The following is a 19,992-nucleotide window of genomic DNA, read 5'->3' as shown; positions in this document are numbered from 1 at the left end:
AGGATTGTAGCTCACATAGTGTACATCTTGCATCTTCAGCACTTGGACAAGTTACCCCATTTGCTTTTTAAAATACAAGATTCTTCAGGTTCAGTACTAAATTAGTATATTTTTAAATATACATAGAGGAACCTTAATTAACTAGAAGCTTGAAGAAAGCTTAGTTCATAACAGTCCCATGCATCTTTTCAATAAAGCAAACTTCTAGTACAGAGGTAGGATTTTTTTTTTCTTTAACCTTACAGTCAAATTGGAGCTAGCATGTCAGGTGCTAAATTCCGGGAATGTGGATGGCCACTTCTGGCATGCTTCCCTGCCTACTTTTGCATAGACACATTGCCTGTATGTTCATATGATGTGCTAAGCCATAGGAAAGAGATAACAGACTCCCTGTTATCATTTTATCCCCCTCATATTTATACAGGATAGGTGGGGCAAGGCCTGAAGAAGAAGCTAGAAGGACCAAATCCTGCAGGTCATGGCTGACCACAGGCGTGACAAATATCTTTAGACTGCAGCCTAAGGGATCAGGTCACATTCTTACTTTATGATTTACAATTTTATAGTATGTTCTTTTATTAAACATCTTAAAGCATTCATGTGAGAATAAAATGAGTTCTGATCATTTTTATTTGAACTGTATACTATTATATTATCTGGTATATGCATAAGCCATAAAAAATCAGCTGTCATATTTATTCAATGAATGCTTATTGGAAGATCATTTGAAGGAATGGGATGCCTCCTTGGACTCAAATGTTATGAAACGTATTGATGCGAGTAAGCCCTTAGCTGTCACATAAAGTGATGTTCTACAGATTATCCCTTTATCCTGTAACCTACAATGAGGTTATCTTTCTTAGAAGGAACTCGGTTATTGTTATGCTTTCGCCAAATCATGAAAATGTTTGGGCAGTGTTGATTGTATCATTAAACTGTTATATACACTTTCAGGTGAACTTCATTGTAAGTGATTCTGGAGCAAATGTCTTAAACTCATGGAACCAGGAAGATCAAAACTTGCAGGAGGTAAAATTAAATTCTTGAGGATTTGCACAATTGTATTTACTTCATAATAAAGTAAACAAATGTTTGGTTGGATTCAGACAAAGTTAGATCCTATTAAAATCAAAGGATAAGTCAGTCATGGCTTTAATTCAGCTAAATCTGGAACTACTTGGTGGGACTGTACTGAAGTGGCATCTGTCAGTGGAACATAGTCTTTCCCGTTCAGTCTGCTCTGGAGAATTGTGAGTCCCCCCTAAAGCAAACCTGAGATGCATTGAATATGTTAATTTATTTATTATATTTCTGTTACATTTATGAAACCCAGGGAGTTTATGATTTCTCCCATGTCCCATTTTATTCTCACAACAACTCTGTTGAATAAATTAAGCTGAAGTATATTGACTAGCCCAAGATTACCTGCTGAGTTTTATGGCCCAATGATAATTTCAACTGATTCTCTCCAGCACTAGTCTGCCAAAATATACAAGTTACAATGTTATAATCCAGTTGTTTTTTAGGGACAGTAGTGAGAAGGTTTGGTTTTTCCTGGTGATACTGTTTTCCCATAAAGTTCTTTTTTTTCCCCATTTCCTATTTAGTTCTATGGAGCAATCTGGTGGTTCTTTAAAGATTACCCAAATCAGCAAGGATTTATTATTCCATTGCTGAGCTTCACAGAGCTATGCATTGACTAATTGGCTAAGTGTTTATCAACAGATTGGGAAAGTACTGTCAATCATTTCCCTTTCCCTATCATGTGTCAAGTTACAATTAAGGCAACACCTTTGGCTCCATAGAGTTTTGTCTGTAGTTGATCAAGTTCAGATATTGACATAGTCTGTTGGCAGTTCACATGAAAATATTTGAGTCAGTTAACTGTACATTCATTCATTATTTTATTTTAAAAAATGTTTATGTTCTAAATCAAAACAAATGTTCTCCCATCATGGGGAAACCCCAGCCCCAGGCAGCCAGTTGCTATTCTTCAGCATGGCAGGACATTTATGAAGTAGGGCTTAAGAAGATGGTTATTTATTTATTTATTTATTTATTCATTCATTCATTCATTCATTCATTCATTCATTCATTCATTCATTAAATTTTTCAACTGCCTATCTCCCCCCAATGGGGGAACTCTGGGTGATTTACAACGAACATTAGAACATAAAATATAAAAACACATAAAACCTTAAATTAGAACATTACTAAAAAGAAGAAGGGGAGAACAAGGGGATGAAAAATCTGAGGTTGAAGGCAGAGGCCTCTTTGGGGTTAGCCATCCCCATGCTTGTATTCTCACCCCACCCCAGGCCAGGTGGCAGAACCAGGTCTTCAAAGCCTTACGGAAAGCCAGGAGTGTGGGGGCTAATCGCACCTCCGGGGGCAGGATGTTCCAAAGAGCAGGGGCCACCACAGAGAAGACCCGCCTTCTGGAAAAAACTGTGAAGCGCATGTAACAGGGCACGGAGCCCTCGGTTTTAGGTTTAGAGAAGAAGGAATAGAAGTATTCCTGTTCAGTCAAAATTGAAACATAAAGGGTTTTAAATCCAAGGGTGCTGTTTCGTGTCCATTAAGTTATATGGAAGAAACTTTTCTTACTAGGATCTCTTTAGCCTTAGAAACTCAGAATGGCATTGACGAACAAAGCATATTTCTTTCTTGATCAGTTAATGGCAGCTTTAGCAGCTGTTGGGCCTCCCAATCCTCGCGCAGACCCAGAATGCTGCAGTATACTTCATGGCTTGGTAGCAGCAGTAGAAGCTCTCTGCAAAATTACAGAATACCAGCATGAGGCCCGGACCTTATTAATGGAGAATGCCGACCGTGTTGGAAACCGAGGACGGATCATCTGTATTACTAATGCAAAGAGGTTTGTGACACCTATAATGTTAATGTTCCAGTCTCAGAGCTAAGCAACACCCACACCCTCGCCCCCCATGTTCTGACTGGCCGGTAAGATTTGTATGCAGCTGAAAAGTTAACCAGTTCAACATGGCCATTTGCACTGTTACAGAGCAGGTAGGGGGATTACATTTCCTTGGAGTCAAGCCTGACTCTTGGGGGCCGTGTGGCTGCATCCATGTCGTTTTCTTGAAGCAATATAGAAGTGGTTGGCCGCTGCACATTCATGTTCCAAATCTACTACTAAGTAGAATATTAGTTAATACTGAACATAGGACCACCATGTTTTTAATTTGATCCTGAATTCACATAAACATTTATCAACTTTTGAATCAAGTTATTAACTAGTAGTAAAAGCACGATTAAGGTAAAATCTCCTCTGAGTTGAGCTCAACTGCTGGTGATTATACTGACGTGTTGCTTCCTTGGGAATTGTAAAGAAGCATTTTAACTTACAGTATTTTTTTTTTTCAATTTCCCAAATCAAGCTATAGCCTTGGGATTTCAGAGCCAAATCTTAACTTTTCCAAGATCAAATTGGCTAAATGCTGCTTCCTGCTGTGACAGAGAGAAGGATAAAGTATGAAGAACAGCATTATGAAAATAGAAAGGCTAGATATATGCAGCCTGTTTTTTTGCATTTTATTTACAGGTGAATTTTTAAAAAGAAATGACAGATTAATGTGGGAACAGGATAAAACAATGGCAAAACTGTTACAAACTGAAAATTTATTGTTTTCAGCTCCAGTCTGTAGCCAGATCAGAAAAAAGCTGCCTGAATTCACTAGAGCACTAGGATATGCAATAGCATATTTTAAAAATAATCTTAATGAAACCTATATTCACATTTCCATAAGTCATGATCATTGCCCTGTATATTTTTTCTAAGATTGGGGTGTTTTCTTCTTTTCCAGTGATAGCCACGTACGAATGCTTGAGGAATTTGTCCAGGAAACGATACACGAGCACAATAAGTTGGCAGCTAATTCTGATCAGTAAGTGCACAAATTAGTAGCACTTTGATTATGTCTTATGTTTTGAATGCATAATCTAAAAAAATGAAATGGGCATTGTGGAAATTAAATCTGCAGGGGCATGTCAGTTGTGAGACCTTTGGTATGAAATTAAATTGCACAAACAGTGGAATAGTTCTGTGGTAGAGCACATGCTTTGCATAAAAATAGTATCCAGTTCTGTCTTTCACATCTTCCATTAGAGCTGGCAAGATTCCAGCAAGAGTTTCTAGGATCTAAGGTTTCAGTATGCTTTTAATGAAGCCCCAATTTTTCTGTTTCATCAATTTCTTTAACTAGGTGAATGAGAATCCCTATCTATCCTCCATGTGGTGAGAGATGGTGGCCAAATGCTCCTATTGGAAAATTTACATAGAAGAAAGTGGGAGAGCATGTAGAATATTCATTGGAATGAGAGATTCTTTACGTATAGTTATTTTCTGTATATAGTAATAACTGTAATACTGTAAACATTCCAGTGACCGCTAAAAATTTTGGTCTTCGGTTTTTATCAACAGTTGATGCTCCATTATTTGCTTTATAACAAAATATCTTGGCTTCTTTAGTCTTATGCAGATCCAGAAATGTGAGCTGGTTTTAATTCATACTTATCCTGTTGGAGAAGAAAGTCTTGTGTCGGATCATCTTAAAAAAGAGGTAAGGCTGTTAAATTAATGTATAAATTCACATTGTTGAATTGCCTTTAAAACATCAGTTAAGTTTTTATACAATATTAGAGGCAGCCAACCTACAAGTCCCCCCCACAAGGCTTTTTAAAAATTTTTTTGTTATTAATTGAGATATAAATAACAGGTTTCTTAAGGCTTTAGGAAATACACCTACAGCCTATTTTATGTAAACCCCTCCCCTGACTGCCAAAAGTAATTAAAACAGGCCTAAAGTTTTGAATTTACCCATCACTACATGACCATCTCCAATCCTATACTTTTTGAAAAGTATTACATCTGTCTGATAGTAAGTTCCCCTTTCCAAATGTATTCCAAATCTTTATACTCCTAGGCAAATGCAGCTGCTACAATGGAAGAAATGCATGCGCAAAATATATAAAATTCATATATGTAACATTTATAAAATACATGCATAAAATCCCGTTCCCATTTTGCACAGGCAAAAAGTGCACCACATATGCACATGTAGAACCCCATTCAGATTTAACGGACATTCTGCTTTAATGGGTAGGCTTTTACACCAGTAGTCCATTAAATTAAGGAAGTGCTATAATAAAGCATAAGGTTGAGTTTCAGACAATCCTGAATTACCAGATTTCACTCTACCGTGTGCTTTTATGCTGGGTGTCAGATATCTTTCTTGGACTAGTCTAGCTGTTTTCTGCACTCCTGATAGGAAATGCTAGGTATGATAATAAGTGCCATGAGTATGTTTGGCTTTTGGAGGTGTCATGAATATTGAGAGCAGTGAACCCAACATTCTGATCACATTGTCAAAAAGGTACTTCCAAATATAATAGAATACATCTGATAAATCGTTCATTGGCTAAGTACTTAGAAAGCCAATAATAATCCCCCATTTTTAAATATATTTCTTATATCTTAATCCATTGCTACTGAGTATTCTATGTCTGTGTATGTGTGTGTATTTGCCTTTTGTTTTTGTTTTTTTAAAGCTTTCTCCTGTTTTAACCAGTGAAGTACATAGTGTTCGGGCTGGACGGCATCTGGCCACCAGACTGAATCTTTTAGTTCAGCAGCATTTTGATCTGGCTTCAACTACTATAACTAATATCCCTATGAAGGTAAGGTCACGTGAACAGCTTTGTGCTGATGTCGCTGAACCATTTCTTTTAAATTTGTTTAATGGTTTTACTATTTATTTTACTGGACTTATTACATTTGCTTTTTTTTTCTCTTCATATCACTTTTTTTCTTTTTTCTTTTTTTTTTTTTATTAGCCTACATTCAATGTCTGTGACCAGGTTAGTAAATTTTATGGAGGAGAAAAAAAGGATCACAGAACAAATGGCCGTATTGGCTTTTCAGCAATTTATTCAATTGTTAATGTAGTGTTTGTTTTCTTTTATTTTATGTAACGGTAGCCTTGTTTGCTTCAAATTACTTTGTCTGTGATTCTTTTGTTTTTATACATGTGTTAGAAATTTCTCCCTGCTCCCCCTTGTGCATTTTAGTGGCATAGTGAGCCTTTCTCTCCTCTGTGTCATTTCCATGTCCTCCCAACATAAAGGTGTTTGTAACAAGTAGAAAGCAATAAAACTAATTTCTTCTCCAAATAAGGCAGTGTTATTTTAACAAGAAGTGTGGAAAAAGGAAAGCACTTTTGATGAGATAATAAAATGTGGCCCTTTATCAGTATAAATTTTTTTTACTAGTATATGCAGTGTAATCCTTTGCATGTTTATTCAGAAGTATGACCCAGTGCAGTGTTTCTCAACCGTGGCAACTTTAAGTTGTCTGGACTTCAACTCCCAGAATTCCCCAGCCAGTATGCTGGCTGGGGAATTCTGGGAGTTGAAGTCCAGACATCTTAAAGTTGCCATGGTTGAGAAATACTGATCCAGTGTGTTCCATGCAGCTTACTACCTATTACGTATGTTTAGGACTGCAGCCTTAAAGTTATCTTTCCCTGTTCTATTGGCCTTATTTGTCCCTGTGGTGACCGCTGGAGGAAGCCAGACACTCAAATTGTAATTGGGCAGTAAGAAAGAAAAGCATTTCTATTTGCATTTGTTAAAAAAAAACAACTGCAGAGAAGGAGAAGTTATAATAATAGCCAGTGTTGTTTGCTGAATTTTAAAGATGCTGTTTGGATCATATATGCTAAAGCAACAGTTGAGCTCTTTCGTGTTCAGTAGGCGTTAGCCATTTTAATGACACTTCCGTAGACTCCTACACATGCCTTTTAATGTTTGCAAATACCTTGTTTGCAACTTACTGACCTGTGTGCTGCTGGTATGCTTTTTCTTCTTGCCTTTTGTTCTTTTTAGTAATAGTATCTATGTTGGGTTTCCTCTGTATAATTCATTTACAAACTAAGTCCTAAGTTGGTTGGTTGGTTTGTTTTGCTAATCTGCCATCCATGATGTTTGTTGGTCTGCCCCAGCTTTTTAAAGATGCTGCTTATTTTGCTTCTCATCCTTATGCATGCAGTTTGAACCACCGCGGCTTCAGCTGTGGGAACCAGATAAGACTGTGTGTGGTTTCTCTTGTTAACAGGAAAAAAACAAACTTCCATAAAAATGAAGAATGGCTAGGCTTACAATTACTATAGGTTCCTTAAGAAATGGAAATGTTTCTTTATCAGCCAATTTAATCACTGGAGAGAAGTGGGTGCTGGATCTGTTTTATACTGTATTTTTATTTTAATTTGGTAAATACAAATTAAAATGAGTTTCCATCTTGGCTTGACATTATGCCAGAAACAGTCATTTCAAGGAACCTTGAGGTTTTGCAAACCAAAATTTGTATTTACATGGAAGTAGGTGCTTTTGAACAATGTAGGACTTTCTGAGTAAACAGACATTGGATCAAGCTGCCTACATCTTTTTTCGTAGATTAGTGAAAAGGCACATTTTCTCAGAATTCTAATCTATTTGTATTGTGGGCATTTTTTTTTTCCCCTTTTGGCAATTTTGTATTAAAAGGCAAAATGTAGAATTGTCCCTCTGTGGATAAAAAAAAGAAACTCTGAACTTAAAGAAAAATGTTCATATAATGTTACAATGTTTGTTTTTTAAAGGAAGAGCAACATGCCAACACCTCTGCCAATTATGATGTGGAACTGCTACATCATAAGGAAGCACATGTAGACTTTCTAAAAAGTGGTGAGTATGGCAAATAATCAAGAATTGTTGTATCTGCAAAGGAACAAGAAAATAATTCATCATTCACAGCAATGGATTATAAGGATATTTTACACTTTTTTCCAACAAGAACAACAACAAAAAGAATCTGTCTGTATCTCGTTTTAAAGCAGTTCCAGACTTACTAGTTGGGACCCACAGAGTTTCTTATACCAGCAAAAAAAAAACCCGGCTTCCTATTTCAACTTCCAAGGGAGTTTTGTAGGAAATAAAATGAGAAATCTCTGTTAAAAGAGTTCCAGGATCCAAACCAGTGCTAATGTATCTTCAGAGTAATTCCAGTTATGCTAATGGGATTAGTCTACAGAATATGGTTGAGATCTCAAACAGCATACATTCTTGTTCCCATGATTAAGGCTTGTTTCAGCAAGACATTTATTTTGTCCCTTTTTCAGTCATGTTGCTATTAATATATTGTTAAGCTATATTAATCTTTAAACTTTGTATTGCAGGTGATAATCACATGGGTGGTAGCAGCAAAGAAGGCACATTCAAAGAAACTGTCACTTTAAAATGGTGTACACCAAGAACAAATAGTGTTGGTAAGTATTCATTTTTTTCTCTAAAGGTTTTCATGTGTTAATTGTCCTCTTCTTTTTTTACCACTAAATCATAGTAATGGGCCATGGTCATGTTTTTAAATAAGATACTTGCCTGTATGACATGACTTTGAACTCTTTCTGTAATGAATATAACTCTTAATTGAGATCAGATATTCTGTAAGAATTTTAAAGGGATCTCTTTTTCAGAACTGCATTATTGCACTGGAGCATACAGGATATCACCTGTCGATGTGAACAGTCGACCTTCTTCTTGCCTTACCAACTTTCTTCTTAATGGTAAAACATTTTCATTTGACACTCAAATGGTACAATGATTGCATTTTAATTGTTGTGAATTTGGGATTAGATTAGGAGAAACACCATCTGAGATAGGGATCACATTTAGTGTTTGTTCAGATTTAGGAATCTGCTTCAGCTCTAACGGAATCTACACTTCTAGCAAAAACGGGAGTTCTCTGGAGTACCCAACCCTGCTGTGAATGATAGAGCTTCAGCTCTTGCCTTTCACGACCCTGGTTTTCCGTTTCTTAAGGATGCTGTTAGCCAGACCTTATTTTTTTTAGGTTGGGCACACAGAACGGCCTTTGAATGGAAAATGTATTCTGTTATTTGGGCAAGATGCACTTAATGAGAGCCAGTCTAGTCTAGTGGTTCAGGTGCTGGACCGCCACTGGGGAGACCCAGGTTCTAGTCGACCCTCAGCCATGGAGACTCAGTATCCTTCAGCCCAACTTTACTTCACAGAGTTGCTGCTCTAGGGAAAAAATGGGAGGAAGGAGCATCGTATGTGCTGCCTTGAGCTTCTGAAAGAAAGGCGGGACACAACACATTGCTGATATATTTATGAAAGAGCTTTTATTCAGTGGTAGCTGAAATGGGCAGGTGGCCTCCCAAGCGTTACAGGATATACAAATAAGTTAAAAGTATATAAAAAAATTAAAAGGCAAATAAAAAGTAAAAAAGAATGAGAAAGGATCGGAGAGCTTAGATTCAAAACTGCTCACCCATCGCCATCTTGAGGCCACTTCCAGCAATTTTTGCTTTGTGAGCCAGGACAGTGCGGCAGAGCCAAGTGTTACAAGCTGCTGGCACCAGTTTTATATAATTTTATTGCAGTTTTAAAAAAATAAATACAAAGAAGCAGTATACAGCAGCAGTTTTTAAAAAAAGTTATACATACATGTCCAACAAATTAAATAATATGAAATCTGTGCCAAACGTATTGTGTCCTGTTTTGACTAGTGGTAAAATTGTTGTTTCAAAAATGAATAAATTACACATTTCTTGAATCTAATCTTGGATATCTGGGGTAATAGTACTAATCAGTTTATGATGCTGCAGGTAAACCAACACCCCAATTTATGATGTGTCTGTTCTCCTGCAGCTTTCAGTTAACTGGTACTGCTGTGTGATTTTGTTTGGATGATATTGTCCTGTGTTTAGGCAGTTTATGGTTTTAAATAATTTTTTTTAAAAAAAAATTTTTAAAGTTTTTTTTAAAATTTTTTTCCAAGTTTTATCACTCATTTTTAAATCATAACTTAAAATTGTTTTTTAATTGAATTGCTGTAGAATAGTTAATCTCAGGTAGTTAAGTGGAATAGACTTTTGATAAAAAATAATAAATAAATTAATCTGTCTTGACATCCAGCTTCTGCTAGTTAACCCACGGCTTTATGAATTGCTTGGAAGGCGGAAGTGCATGCTAAATCTCAAGATCTGTTAAATCTGAATTTGTCATTTGTGTCAATTTATGTAATTTGCATGAATTGGTGCAATTACATAAACTGATACAAATGGCAAGTTGACAGATTTGCACAATTATGTCATTACACAAATGACAAAAATCAGGTAGTATCTGAGCAAACATTTGCCCACTGTATCCAAAGTCTGCTAAATCAGGTTTTGAACAATGCATGCCCCCCCCCCCCCAACTTCTAAAACAGAGTTCTGATCTAGTTAGGGAAACTGTCTAAAAGAAAACATCTGGGGAAGAATAAGAGGATCCTAAAGAGTTATAGTGTTCCTTCTTGGACATGTGATTATAGAGATTCTCCTATTCGAATGGGTTCCTGAACAGAATACATAAAAGTCTGCACCCAAGATGACATCTTTATCCTCCTCTCTCCCCTAAATGGAGGTTAGTAAAGGCATGAGGGGAAATGTCCCACAGGCAAATGATTGCCTCTTGCTCAGGAGAATCAGGAGCCACAGCGTCTTGACAGCTTCAAGTTCTGAAATAATGATCCCATATCTGTTTGCAGAACTGAGAATGAAATCAGTTGCTGTCAATAATGGAGTAAGTGGAAGAGAAATGGAATGATTCCCACCCTTGCCACCAACTGGTTTAACTCCTGGGCTTATTAATGTGCAAAGGAAAAAGGAACTCTTTATCAGAGCCATTCCACAGGAAGGATTCTCTAATTCCTTAGAGCAGTGTTTCTCAACCATGGCAGCTTGAAGATATGGGAACTTCAATTCCCAGAATTCCCCAGCCAGCTTGAGGGAATTCTGGGAGTTGAACTCCACACATCTTCAAGTTGCCAAGGGTGAGAAATACTGCCTTAGAGGAGTCTTGCAGTTCTTCCTGGCCCTAGAGAGGAATCAACATGACAGGTGGTCATTTTTCCAAGGAGAGGATTTTCTTTATTCCCTCCATTTCCATCCATCTTAGCCATCAGAGAGTACCACGACTTCAATCAAGGGTAACACCAAACTAGTTCTTTTATCCATTTGTTAGACCGAACTAGCAAGTAGAATGAAGAATGAAACTTCCTAAAGCCATAAAGATAGGTAGGACCAGAACTGGGAAGAGATTCTGTCTCTCAAGGTCAATGAATGGAAGAAATACTTTCATCTTGCACTGTAGGGAAACCTCTTACTTGGAACCTAGAAGTCCATTATTTGATTAATTTTTGATTATGAACCAGAAGGATGATTAGGTATCACATACTATATTATGTTAAGTAATTAATAGAGCATTTTCTCTTTCAATAGGTCGTTCTGTGTTGTTGGAGCAACCACGGAAGTCTGGCTCTAAAGTGATCAGTCATATGCTTAGTAGCCATGGAGGAGAGATTTTTCTGCATGTATTAAGCAGTTCTCGATCCATTCTGGAGGATCCTCCTTCAATAAGTGAAGGATGTGGTGGCAGAGTCACTGACTACAGGATTACAGTAAGTTTTTCTTAAATCTAAAAAACAACAACCCAAGGTTAATTGTTAAATTATAAGCTTAAACTCTAATGGAAATATACTTTGAAATATGAACAATCCTTGATCTACTATGGTTTCATTCAGATGTAACTAACCAGTCTCTTAGAAAATTTGTGAATGTCCCAGCTTTTGAAAACAGTGTATGAGTGATTTTTTTTAAAAAATTGTAATTCTTCTATACATTTGACAGTTACACTGAACACAATGAAAATCTCTTTCAAACCAAATTAATTTAATATTGAAAAAGATGTGGTGACTGAAATGGATATTATATTTTAGCTATCTCTTAGAAAGACTGCTAATTTTATCTTATTTTTTCTATATATAGGATTTTGGTGAATTTATGAGAGAAAATAGACTCACTCCTTTCCTGGAACCTAGATACAAGAATGATGAAAGTCTTGAGATTCCTTTGGAACGAGCAAAAGATCAGCTAGAGAAACATACCCGTTACTGGCCCATGATAATTTCACAGACAACCATATTCAACATGCAGGCAGTAGGTGATCACGGTGGTCTTTAGGTCCCAGCCATCAGTCATGTTTTACTTAGAAATGTCCACGTCTAATTTGAGGTGGAATTCCTTTCAAGTAAATTGGACAGTTGGGCATACATGGGATGATTGCTTGAATGGTAAATTGTACAAGTGGGTCTTACAACACAATAATCTATTTCTGCTTCTGTAAATCTTGTGTTCCTCCAAGACTTCTCACAGTTCTTTCTTTCTCAATGGCTGTTTTTGCTTCTGGCATGTCAGCATTAGAGACACTGAGTTGGCTGTTAGAGAAAGTGCATTTTGATAACAGTCATTGGGAGCTTCCAGATGCAACGCTACTAAATATGACAAACCATTGCTAGCCTATTCTGAGATAAAAATGGCAGTTGATTGTCCAGGGAATCTAACAATTCTTTTGGTTTGCTCATTTTGTTATATAACAGTGGGCCTAGTGTCGATGAGCTGGCAGTATTGCTCAGCTGGTCACCATGCACAGCATTCATCCACCATGTTGAAGCAGCCTTATTTCTTAATAAATAGTGGATGTTTCACCCAGCATTGAATTAGAGCAAGTAATCTTCCATTATTCTCACCTTTCTCTGCCTTCCTGACAATATTTTGAAATTATGGCCTGCTTGTTTGACATCCTGTTATTCAAAAGATAATGTCCACCTTTTGACTTGAGTGTTCCATAAAGAAATGCACAAATGCCAAAACATTTGGATTTTTAAAAAATTTGATAGATGAGATATGGGGTGAAGAGAAATTATGTTGTGTTTAGAAATAGTGATAAGCTATTAAGATTGTCTTTACTTGCTGGGATGAAGGGGAAAGTTACTTTTTCCTTTTTCTTTTCCTTTTTCTTTTCCTTTTCCTTTTTCTATTTTTCTTTTTTTTTCACACTTTTTTCTTTACTTTTGTATTTTTCTGTTTGTATTATTTGTATTTTTGTAGCCTGTATTGGCTTTTATTCTTTTCGTTTATAACTCTTAAGAACATTATTTGGAAAAAAAAAAGAAACACACAAATGCATATTTTCTTTGCTTAATGGCTGATTAAACTATTCCATCATAAAACAGAATTACACTATTTGGCTGTTATTTTTCTCCCTAATAAGTAATGCTCAAAGCTGTATACGTGTCCAGAGATTGTTGGATAATTTGCCTTGCAGGGTATAAAAATAATTTGGCAAATGGAAATGCAAATTTAATACTTAAAAAGGAAGAACAATCCAGAATGTAATTCATTTTTCCCAGGGAGTGTTCCTCTTATGTTTTTATTTACACTTTCAAAATTCCATTTTTAACTCCTGAATGGATTTTTTTCCAATCAGAAGTAGTAACTAGAGAAGCAATGAAAAAAAAATCACAAAAAGATTCACTCTTTGAAGATGTCAAGATTCCCTGTGATTGCATTACAGGTAGTCCTTGGTTAACGACAGTAATTGGGACAGGAATTTTCACCGCTAAGCAATACAGTTGTAAAGCGCAGTGCCATGTGACTGCACTGCTTAGCAATGGCAGTTCTGGCAGCCCCTGGATACTGTCATTAAGCTAAGACCTCACATGATTGCAGCTTCCGACTTCCTGCTGGCTTCCCCATTGACTTTGCTTGTGGGAAGCCGGTAGGGAAGGTTGCAAATTGTGATCATGTGACTGCAGGATGCTGCGATGGTAGGAAATCCAGGCCAGTTGCCAAGTACCCAGCTTGTGATCACATGACCGTGGGGGCACTGCATCAGCTGGAACTTCGAGGACCAGTCGTAAGTGCCACTGGTTCAGCACTGTTGCAAGTTCAAATGGTCACTGAACGAGTGGTCATTAAACAAGGACCACCTGTATAAAGGCTGATCTGAAAGCATTCATATAAAACCAAGTTATGCCTTCCTTTTAACAGAAAACTCTATCTTTCATAAGATTTGTGAGAATTCTGTGCTTATGTCTGTCTCTGGATGTGATTGTATTTTAGCATGGAAATTCATCAAGTAATGAAACTTTCAGCAATACTAGCAGTTCACTTTATTGAAAACCAGCCTGAGCATCACGGTTTACATGCATGTCAGGGAAGTTCACAAAGAATCTTTGTTTTCATTTTTTATCTTCTAGGTGGTGCCTTTAGCCAGTGTCATTGTAAAAGAAGCACTGACAGATGAAGATGTGCTAACTTGTCAGAAGACAATTTACAGTTTAGTAGAAATGGAAAGGAAAAATGATCCATTGCCAATATCAACAGTTGGAACAAGAGGGAAGGGCCCTAAAAGGCAAGTAATTTTTTTTTTTTTTTTAGTATATAATTAAAATTAAATTTTGGATGCAGAGATTAACACGCCTACTCCCATCAACAAAATGTTGTTGCTTTAGGTATATTTTACAATGCAAAGAATTTATTTATTTATTTATTTATTTATTTATTTATTTATTTATTAAATTTATCTCCACCCATCTCCCCCTAATGGGGGACTCTGGGTGGCTATGTATATCAAAAAATGTTGCGATAATATAATTTACTCTAGGAAGGTAGATGGCTTTCATGATTCCATTTCTCTACAGAGTTGAATCCATCTTAGAAGAGGCAGTTGAAATATATCCAGAAAAACAGAAGTGAAAGTAAATTAGAGGTTTGAGCTTTTTGTTGTTGTTATTAATTGGGCTCTGTCCTTTGTGTTCTTGTCTAGAGATGAACAGTACAGGATTATGTGGAATGAACTGGAGACTCTTGTTAGAGCTCACATAGCCAACTCAGATAAACATCAGCGTGTCTTGGAGTGTCTTCTAACTTGCAGAAGTAAACCTCCTGAAGAAGAGGAGCGCAAGAAACGGGGTAGGAAGAGAGAGGAAAAAGAGGACAAGTCAGAGAAAGCAGGGAAAGATTATGAATCAGAAAAATCCTGGCAGGAATCAGAAAGGTGAGCTTTCAGCGTTGATGGAATTGCATGAAAGACATGAAGAGCTGGTTTTCCCTACCTTGGTCAGCAGGGGAATGATAGATTTCCAGAATACATTGCCCTCCTAAATAATTTTCAGGAACCTGCTGCTTGTCAGCAGGACAGGCACACACAACACACCCATTTAAAGGACTCCTTTTTGAAGCTCGCTAGCTGTGGCAGTAAACTGCTGGCAGCCTGTCTCAGTGCTGATTTTGTATAGGCAAAGGGCACGTTGCAGAACCTCGCTTGCATTGCGTTAGTAATTTATCTGAAGACCGGAATATCTCTTAAAGCACAAAAATCAATCGTGCAGTAATATTCATTTTAATAACATTAATTTTACCCCACTAACTTACTGGGATTTTAATCTGCCTATTAATATCCAAGAAGGGTTTTTCTAAAAATTTTACCATACATACTCGTGGATAAGAAGACAATTTAAACACTAAAATACACCAAAAAAATTGAGTTTGGCTTACATGGGCTTATCCATGAGTATATATGGTAATACTTTTTAAAAGTACCTGTATATCCCATATATACTTGTGTAGAAGCCCATCTGTGGATAAGCCAACCCTCAATTTTTTAACCAGAATACCATGAAAATTAGGTGACCTGCAGATAAGCCAATTGTGAAAATTAAAACATACAAAAATTTTGAAGGTCGGCTTATCTGCAGTTGGCACATTTTTCATGGTATTTTGGTTAAAAATTCAAGGGCCATCTTATCCCCAGATGGGCTTCTATGCAAGTATATACAGTAACATTTCCATGCATTTAGAATATTTTTAGGAATATAAAATCTTAAATACTTAATGTAGAAATTACAAAACCCAACTCTTTATAGCATTTAAAGGCTAATGGTACCCCATTATGTTACTGTATATCTTTATCTTCATTCAAGATTTACTAGTACTGATCCCAGTTGTATTTCTGAAGGATCTGCAGTCTTTTGGCACCCATCGGCAAAAAATGTTTGAAAAGGTTTTGTAAATTTGTTTCCTGCATATTCACCACTGCTCCTCCTGGAAATTTATCCATAGTGTCAGTTCTGATAATTGGCCCCCTTGTACCTAGCAACTGCTGTCTTGGAGAACAGATTTCTAGTGGCGGGAATGTTGGCCTACCAACAAATGAGCTTTGCTTGCTTTGTGCTGATGGACCTTTCTTAGATAAGGTGGTGCTTCAGCCGGACTTAATCGTGCTTGCCTAAGAGTTCCATATTCAACTGCATATTCCTCACGTGATTCTTGAGCCGTGTGATTAGGACGTTCTCTGCGTTCTCTGAATGTTCGTAGAGCTCTTGCTTTTCATGCACATCAAGGTGTACCCTTCAGGTAGGATGTCTACTGGGTCCTTATTCCTTACCTGGATTCTTGACATGGATTTCCATTTCCTCCTGGTAGATTCACCTCTGCTGTGATTTAGCCCCAAAGCTGCCATGGGGACGATCGAAGGGCTACTCTATGAAACTTGGTTGCCTTCCTGTTGTGAGGCAGCCGCAAGAGGAATCCCACAGGCCACCTGTCCTCCCTGGGTGGATTCAAGGAAAGGCTCCTTGGTTTTATGCCACGGCAGCTGTCATCCGGACTGAGAGATTGATAGGAGTCCTGCCTTCTAATAAGGCAAGGTTAAATAAGCGTGTATTGCGCAATAAAAGTGGGTATCCTTGATATCACAATTACTGAATTACTTTGTTTCCGAAGGCTAAAAGGCTTGCTAGACCGTGAAAAAGAGGAACTTGCAGAAGCAGAAGTCATTAAAGATTCTCCTGATTCCCCCGAACCACCCAACAAAAAGCCGCTTGTTGCAATGGACGAACTGCCAGGCACTGAAAAAAATAAAGGTATAGTTCAAATAACTGCAAGTTAATTAAAAGAAGTGAACTGATGGCTGATTTGAGGCATATTTTTATGTACAGCAAAATGTGCGTTTAAAGGAAAATTATACTGGATGTTGGTAAAGACTGCAGTTAAACTTTTGGGAACTAAAAAACTGCAGACTAATCCTGTCTATTTATATTCAGAGGTGCCTTGTCTGAATGTATGTAATGGGGTTTATTCCAAAAAAGTAAGTAGAATTAAAACCTGAAGGAGAGCCTTGTTTGGTGTCAGTTCATTACACCATGGCATTAATCACATTAGTTTCAGCAAGACTTAAACCTGTACAGTGGTTACATTGTAGCCTAGTGTTGAGTAGAATGGATTGAAAAATTCCTGCATTTGGACCCACAGAATGCAAAATATGCATACAGGACGTGGCAAACTGCCTTCCGAAGAAATAACTCATGAACCTTGGTAAATGTTGTTGCAAATGATTACTAATGCGTAGCAAGCAAGTAGACAGAAAACCTTTCTCTTTATGATGCTAGCAAGCATTAGCAGGTAGTTCTTCAGTTTTTTTATGAGGTAAAATTGAATAGTATAATAATTTCCCCTTTCATTAAAACTGGTTCTCACTCTGAAGAACTGGTGTAGTTTGATTACATTTGTTGAAAAAAACCACAAATATGCTACGATTATGGTTGCCTCCTAATTACATAACAAATAAAGCTTCTGTACCATCTTTCCATCAATACCAAAAACGTATACCATTTTTTTAAAAATAACATCAATATAACTTGGAAAAGTCAGCTTTCCTATGAATGGGCTGGAGAGAACCTCCTAACCCCTAAGAGGCTGCTCTTTACTTAGCTTCTAATTCATGCTCTCTCGTCTTTTACTCGTGCTATGGAAGAAGACCAGCAGACATTGGAGGTAACATGAAGGAGTCTATTAGCTAAATCCTTGAGCTGTCATGAGCCTTTTTCATCTGGCAAGATAGGGCATAAACAAAAGTTTTCCATACATTCTTGTCTTTCCAAACAGTTCCAGAAGAGCAGAAAGTTTAGAAAGTTATTTCCTATATGTTCTTTCCTCTCCTGTGTAAGTTTCCTTATCTAGTGAGCATCGTGGCTCTGTCAAAGCCAGTCCCACCCCACTAACTAGGAGCAGTCATGTAAATTGGGAACAGTCATGTAGGTTTTAGCTAGCCCTGCCATTTGCAATTTAACTGGAGGTGCCGCAGACTTAACCTGAGGCCTTCTCCATGCCTTCTGCTATTCTATTAGTTTCATTTGCCCAGCTGACAAAAGTAAAAAAAGAGAGAGGAGATATGTACTCGCATATATTCTTCTGATGTATACTATTTTGACATATGAGGAGCATAGTCTTAGTAGCATATATTTTACTATTTCATCAGTGCCCCACCCTAGCCACTTTCCTTCCATATGGGGAAGAGGCCTAGTGAGGAATGGCTAAGGTAAAATTGTCAGCTCTGCCTTGTTTTCAGCTATCCCATTTTTCTCAAACTCTGCAATTCTCATGGTGTTACAATTCTGCCCCAAAACAGAATATCCCTGTAGTCTTCAAGCACTGGTGCCCTAGTCACAAATTGCACTGATAAGGCTTTGCTTTGAATTTTCCTTGGTGTGAAAATCTCAAATTATGTGAATTCTAGATTTTTTTAATAATTTGGAGGTGCTATTGTAGATTTTACTGCAGAAAGTAAGGCCAGTAAAAACATGAACACAGGAAAAGGCATCGTTATTTTGGTGTGCAAGTACTAAACTAGGATTTAAGAATACAAATTAATGAGGGCACTTAAATTTTCATAATTTTTTATTTTTTAGGGCCAGTATCCCTTCTGTCTCTATGGAGCAACAGGATTAATGCTGCAAATTCTAGAAAACATCAAGAATTTATTGGCCGCTTAAACTCTGTCAACAATAAAGCTGAACTGTATCAACATCTTAAAGAGGAGAATGGGTTTGTACTTCAACATAGCATGCTACAGAATCTGAAGTTATTTCTGGTTGACAACTTATCTGAAAATTGTGTCCATAAATACATTAAAATATAATTTTAGTAGATAAAATCAGGGTAATTGATCTTCCCTTCTCTTTCTTCAAAATGGTGTTAAGGTATTCTGCTGGTGACATTGCATACACGTATAGTTTGCCACTTATAATAAGAATTATGAATAAGAAGCAAGAAGGTTAAGTTTTTATTTGGCCTTTGGAGAATTTTAAAGATTTAATTCTTGTAAATCTTGTCTTGTAAAGGAAACTTTTATATGAACATTGGGTGTATTGATTAAAAACCCGTATGTTAAGGATACATTTTTCCTCAACTCAACAGTAATCCCCAAACTGGATTATGTGTTCTTCAATTTAAATGGTAATTAAACTTGAAGAACACATAAGCCAGTTTGGGGATTTCTGTTGAGTTGAAGTATATGTTATAATAGCTAGCTGGCTTTGACATAGAGTAATACAAGACAATCAGTCATGCTCCCCATCTTGCTGATCGTGATGGGTACCTCCTGGACACTTCTTTTTATCCTGTCCTGTGGATTAATGAAATAAACCATATCACCCCTAAAATTCAGTGATTCTGAAGCAAAATAAAACAAGCTTATATTCAACAAGAATTGTAAATATAATGGAAACAATATTAAATAATAGTTGTTGCAGATAGGCTGGAACTACAATGTTTGCTGTGTTCTACAGTGTTCTACCAGCCCCTTTACACACATGCTTTCTGGACTGTATCTCTTTAGTTTTAAAAGAGAAACTAAAAATATGAATGTCAGCCTCATTTTATGAATTTTAGATAAATAACAAAGGTATTCATTAACTTTTTAATTTTGTTTTGTTTTAGAATGGAAACAACAGAAAATGGAAAACCCAGCCGGCAGTGAATTCTGGGACACAGAACCATATTTGCTCATGATGTGTAAACTTTTTATGCCTGATTTGATATCTCTAACTAATTGTACAGTTCTGTTACTTTGATTGGTTTTTACATTTTTGTAATTTTAGCACTTTTGTATGAAAATGCAAACTAAGTATACTATTTGCTCCAAATCCCATTTGGCTCTAAGATAAAACAAAATTTCAATTAATATTCAGGTCTTTATGTCTAAATAAAAATGACTTTGCTGTTTTTTTAAGAAAAAGCACAATGCTTCCTA

General features: G+C 36.8%; 1 protein-coding gene across 6 annotated transcripts in view; it reads left to right on the top strand.

Annotated features, from left to right (window-relative positions):
- INTS13 (integrator complex subunit 13) overlaps positions 1-19,992 on the top strand; it is a 23,639-nt gene extending 3,647 nt beyond the window's left edge. Inside the window, exons 2-18 of one of the 6 annotated variants that reach the window (XM_088134870.1) lie at positions 425-531; positions 955-1,029; positions 2,676-2,878; positions 3,825-3,905; positions 4,490-4,580; positions 5,569-5,697; positions 5,854-5,877; positions 7,656-7,740; positions 8,232-8,321; positions 8,529-8,618; positions 11,340-11,518; positions 11,886-12,056; positions 14,159-14,313; positions 14,728-14,958; positions 16,686-16,825; positions 18,650-18,785; positions 19,680-19,990. In XM_088134870.1, coding sequence (XP_087990996.1) covers positions 2,679-2,878; positions 3,825-3,905; positions 4,490-4,580; positions 5,569-5,697; positions 5,854-5,877; positions 7,656-7,740; positions 8,232-8,321; positions 8,529-8,618; positions 11,340-11,518; positions 11,886-12,056; positions 14,159-14,313; positions 14,728-14,958; positions 16,686-16,825; positions 18,650-18,785; positions 19,680-19,719 — 1,842 coding nt within the window. In that variant the 5' untranslated portion in view covers positions 425-531; positions 955-1,029; positions 2,676-2,678 and the 3' untranslated portion in view covers positions 19,720-19,990. Of the gene's footprint in view, positions 1-424; positions 532-954; positions 1,030-2,675; positions 2,879-3,824; positions 3,906-4,489; positions 4,581-5,568; positions 5,698-5,853; positions 5,878-7,655; positions 7,741-8,231; positions 8,322-8,528; positions 8,619-11,339; positions 11,519-11,885; positions 12,057-14,158; positions 14,314-14,727; positions 14,959-16,385; positions 16,826-18,649; positions 18,786-19,679 lie in introns of those variants that run through there. The other 5 variants (XM_088134867.1, XM_088134868.1, XR_015795107.1 and 2 more) reach the window with 5 other exon arrangements.

The sequence above is a fragment of the Python bivittatus genome, unplaced genomic scaffold, assembly GCF_059951505.1.
Source record: "Python bivittatus isolate LINGU-HERP-01145 unplaced genomic scaffold, Pbiv_v1 ctg000120_np1212, whole genome shotgun sequence".
Classification (NCBI taxonomy): Eukaryota; Metazoa; Chordata; class Lepidosauria; order Squamata; family Pythonidae; genus Python; species Python bivittatus.
The sequence above is the reverse complement of the archived record's forward strand: the minus strand, read 5'-3'. Positions and strand labels throughout refer to the sequence as shown.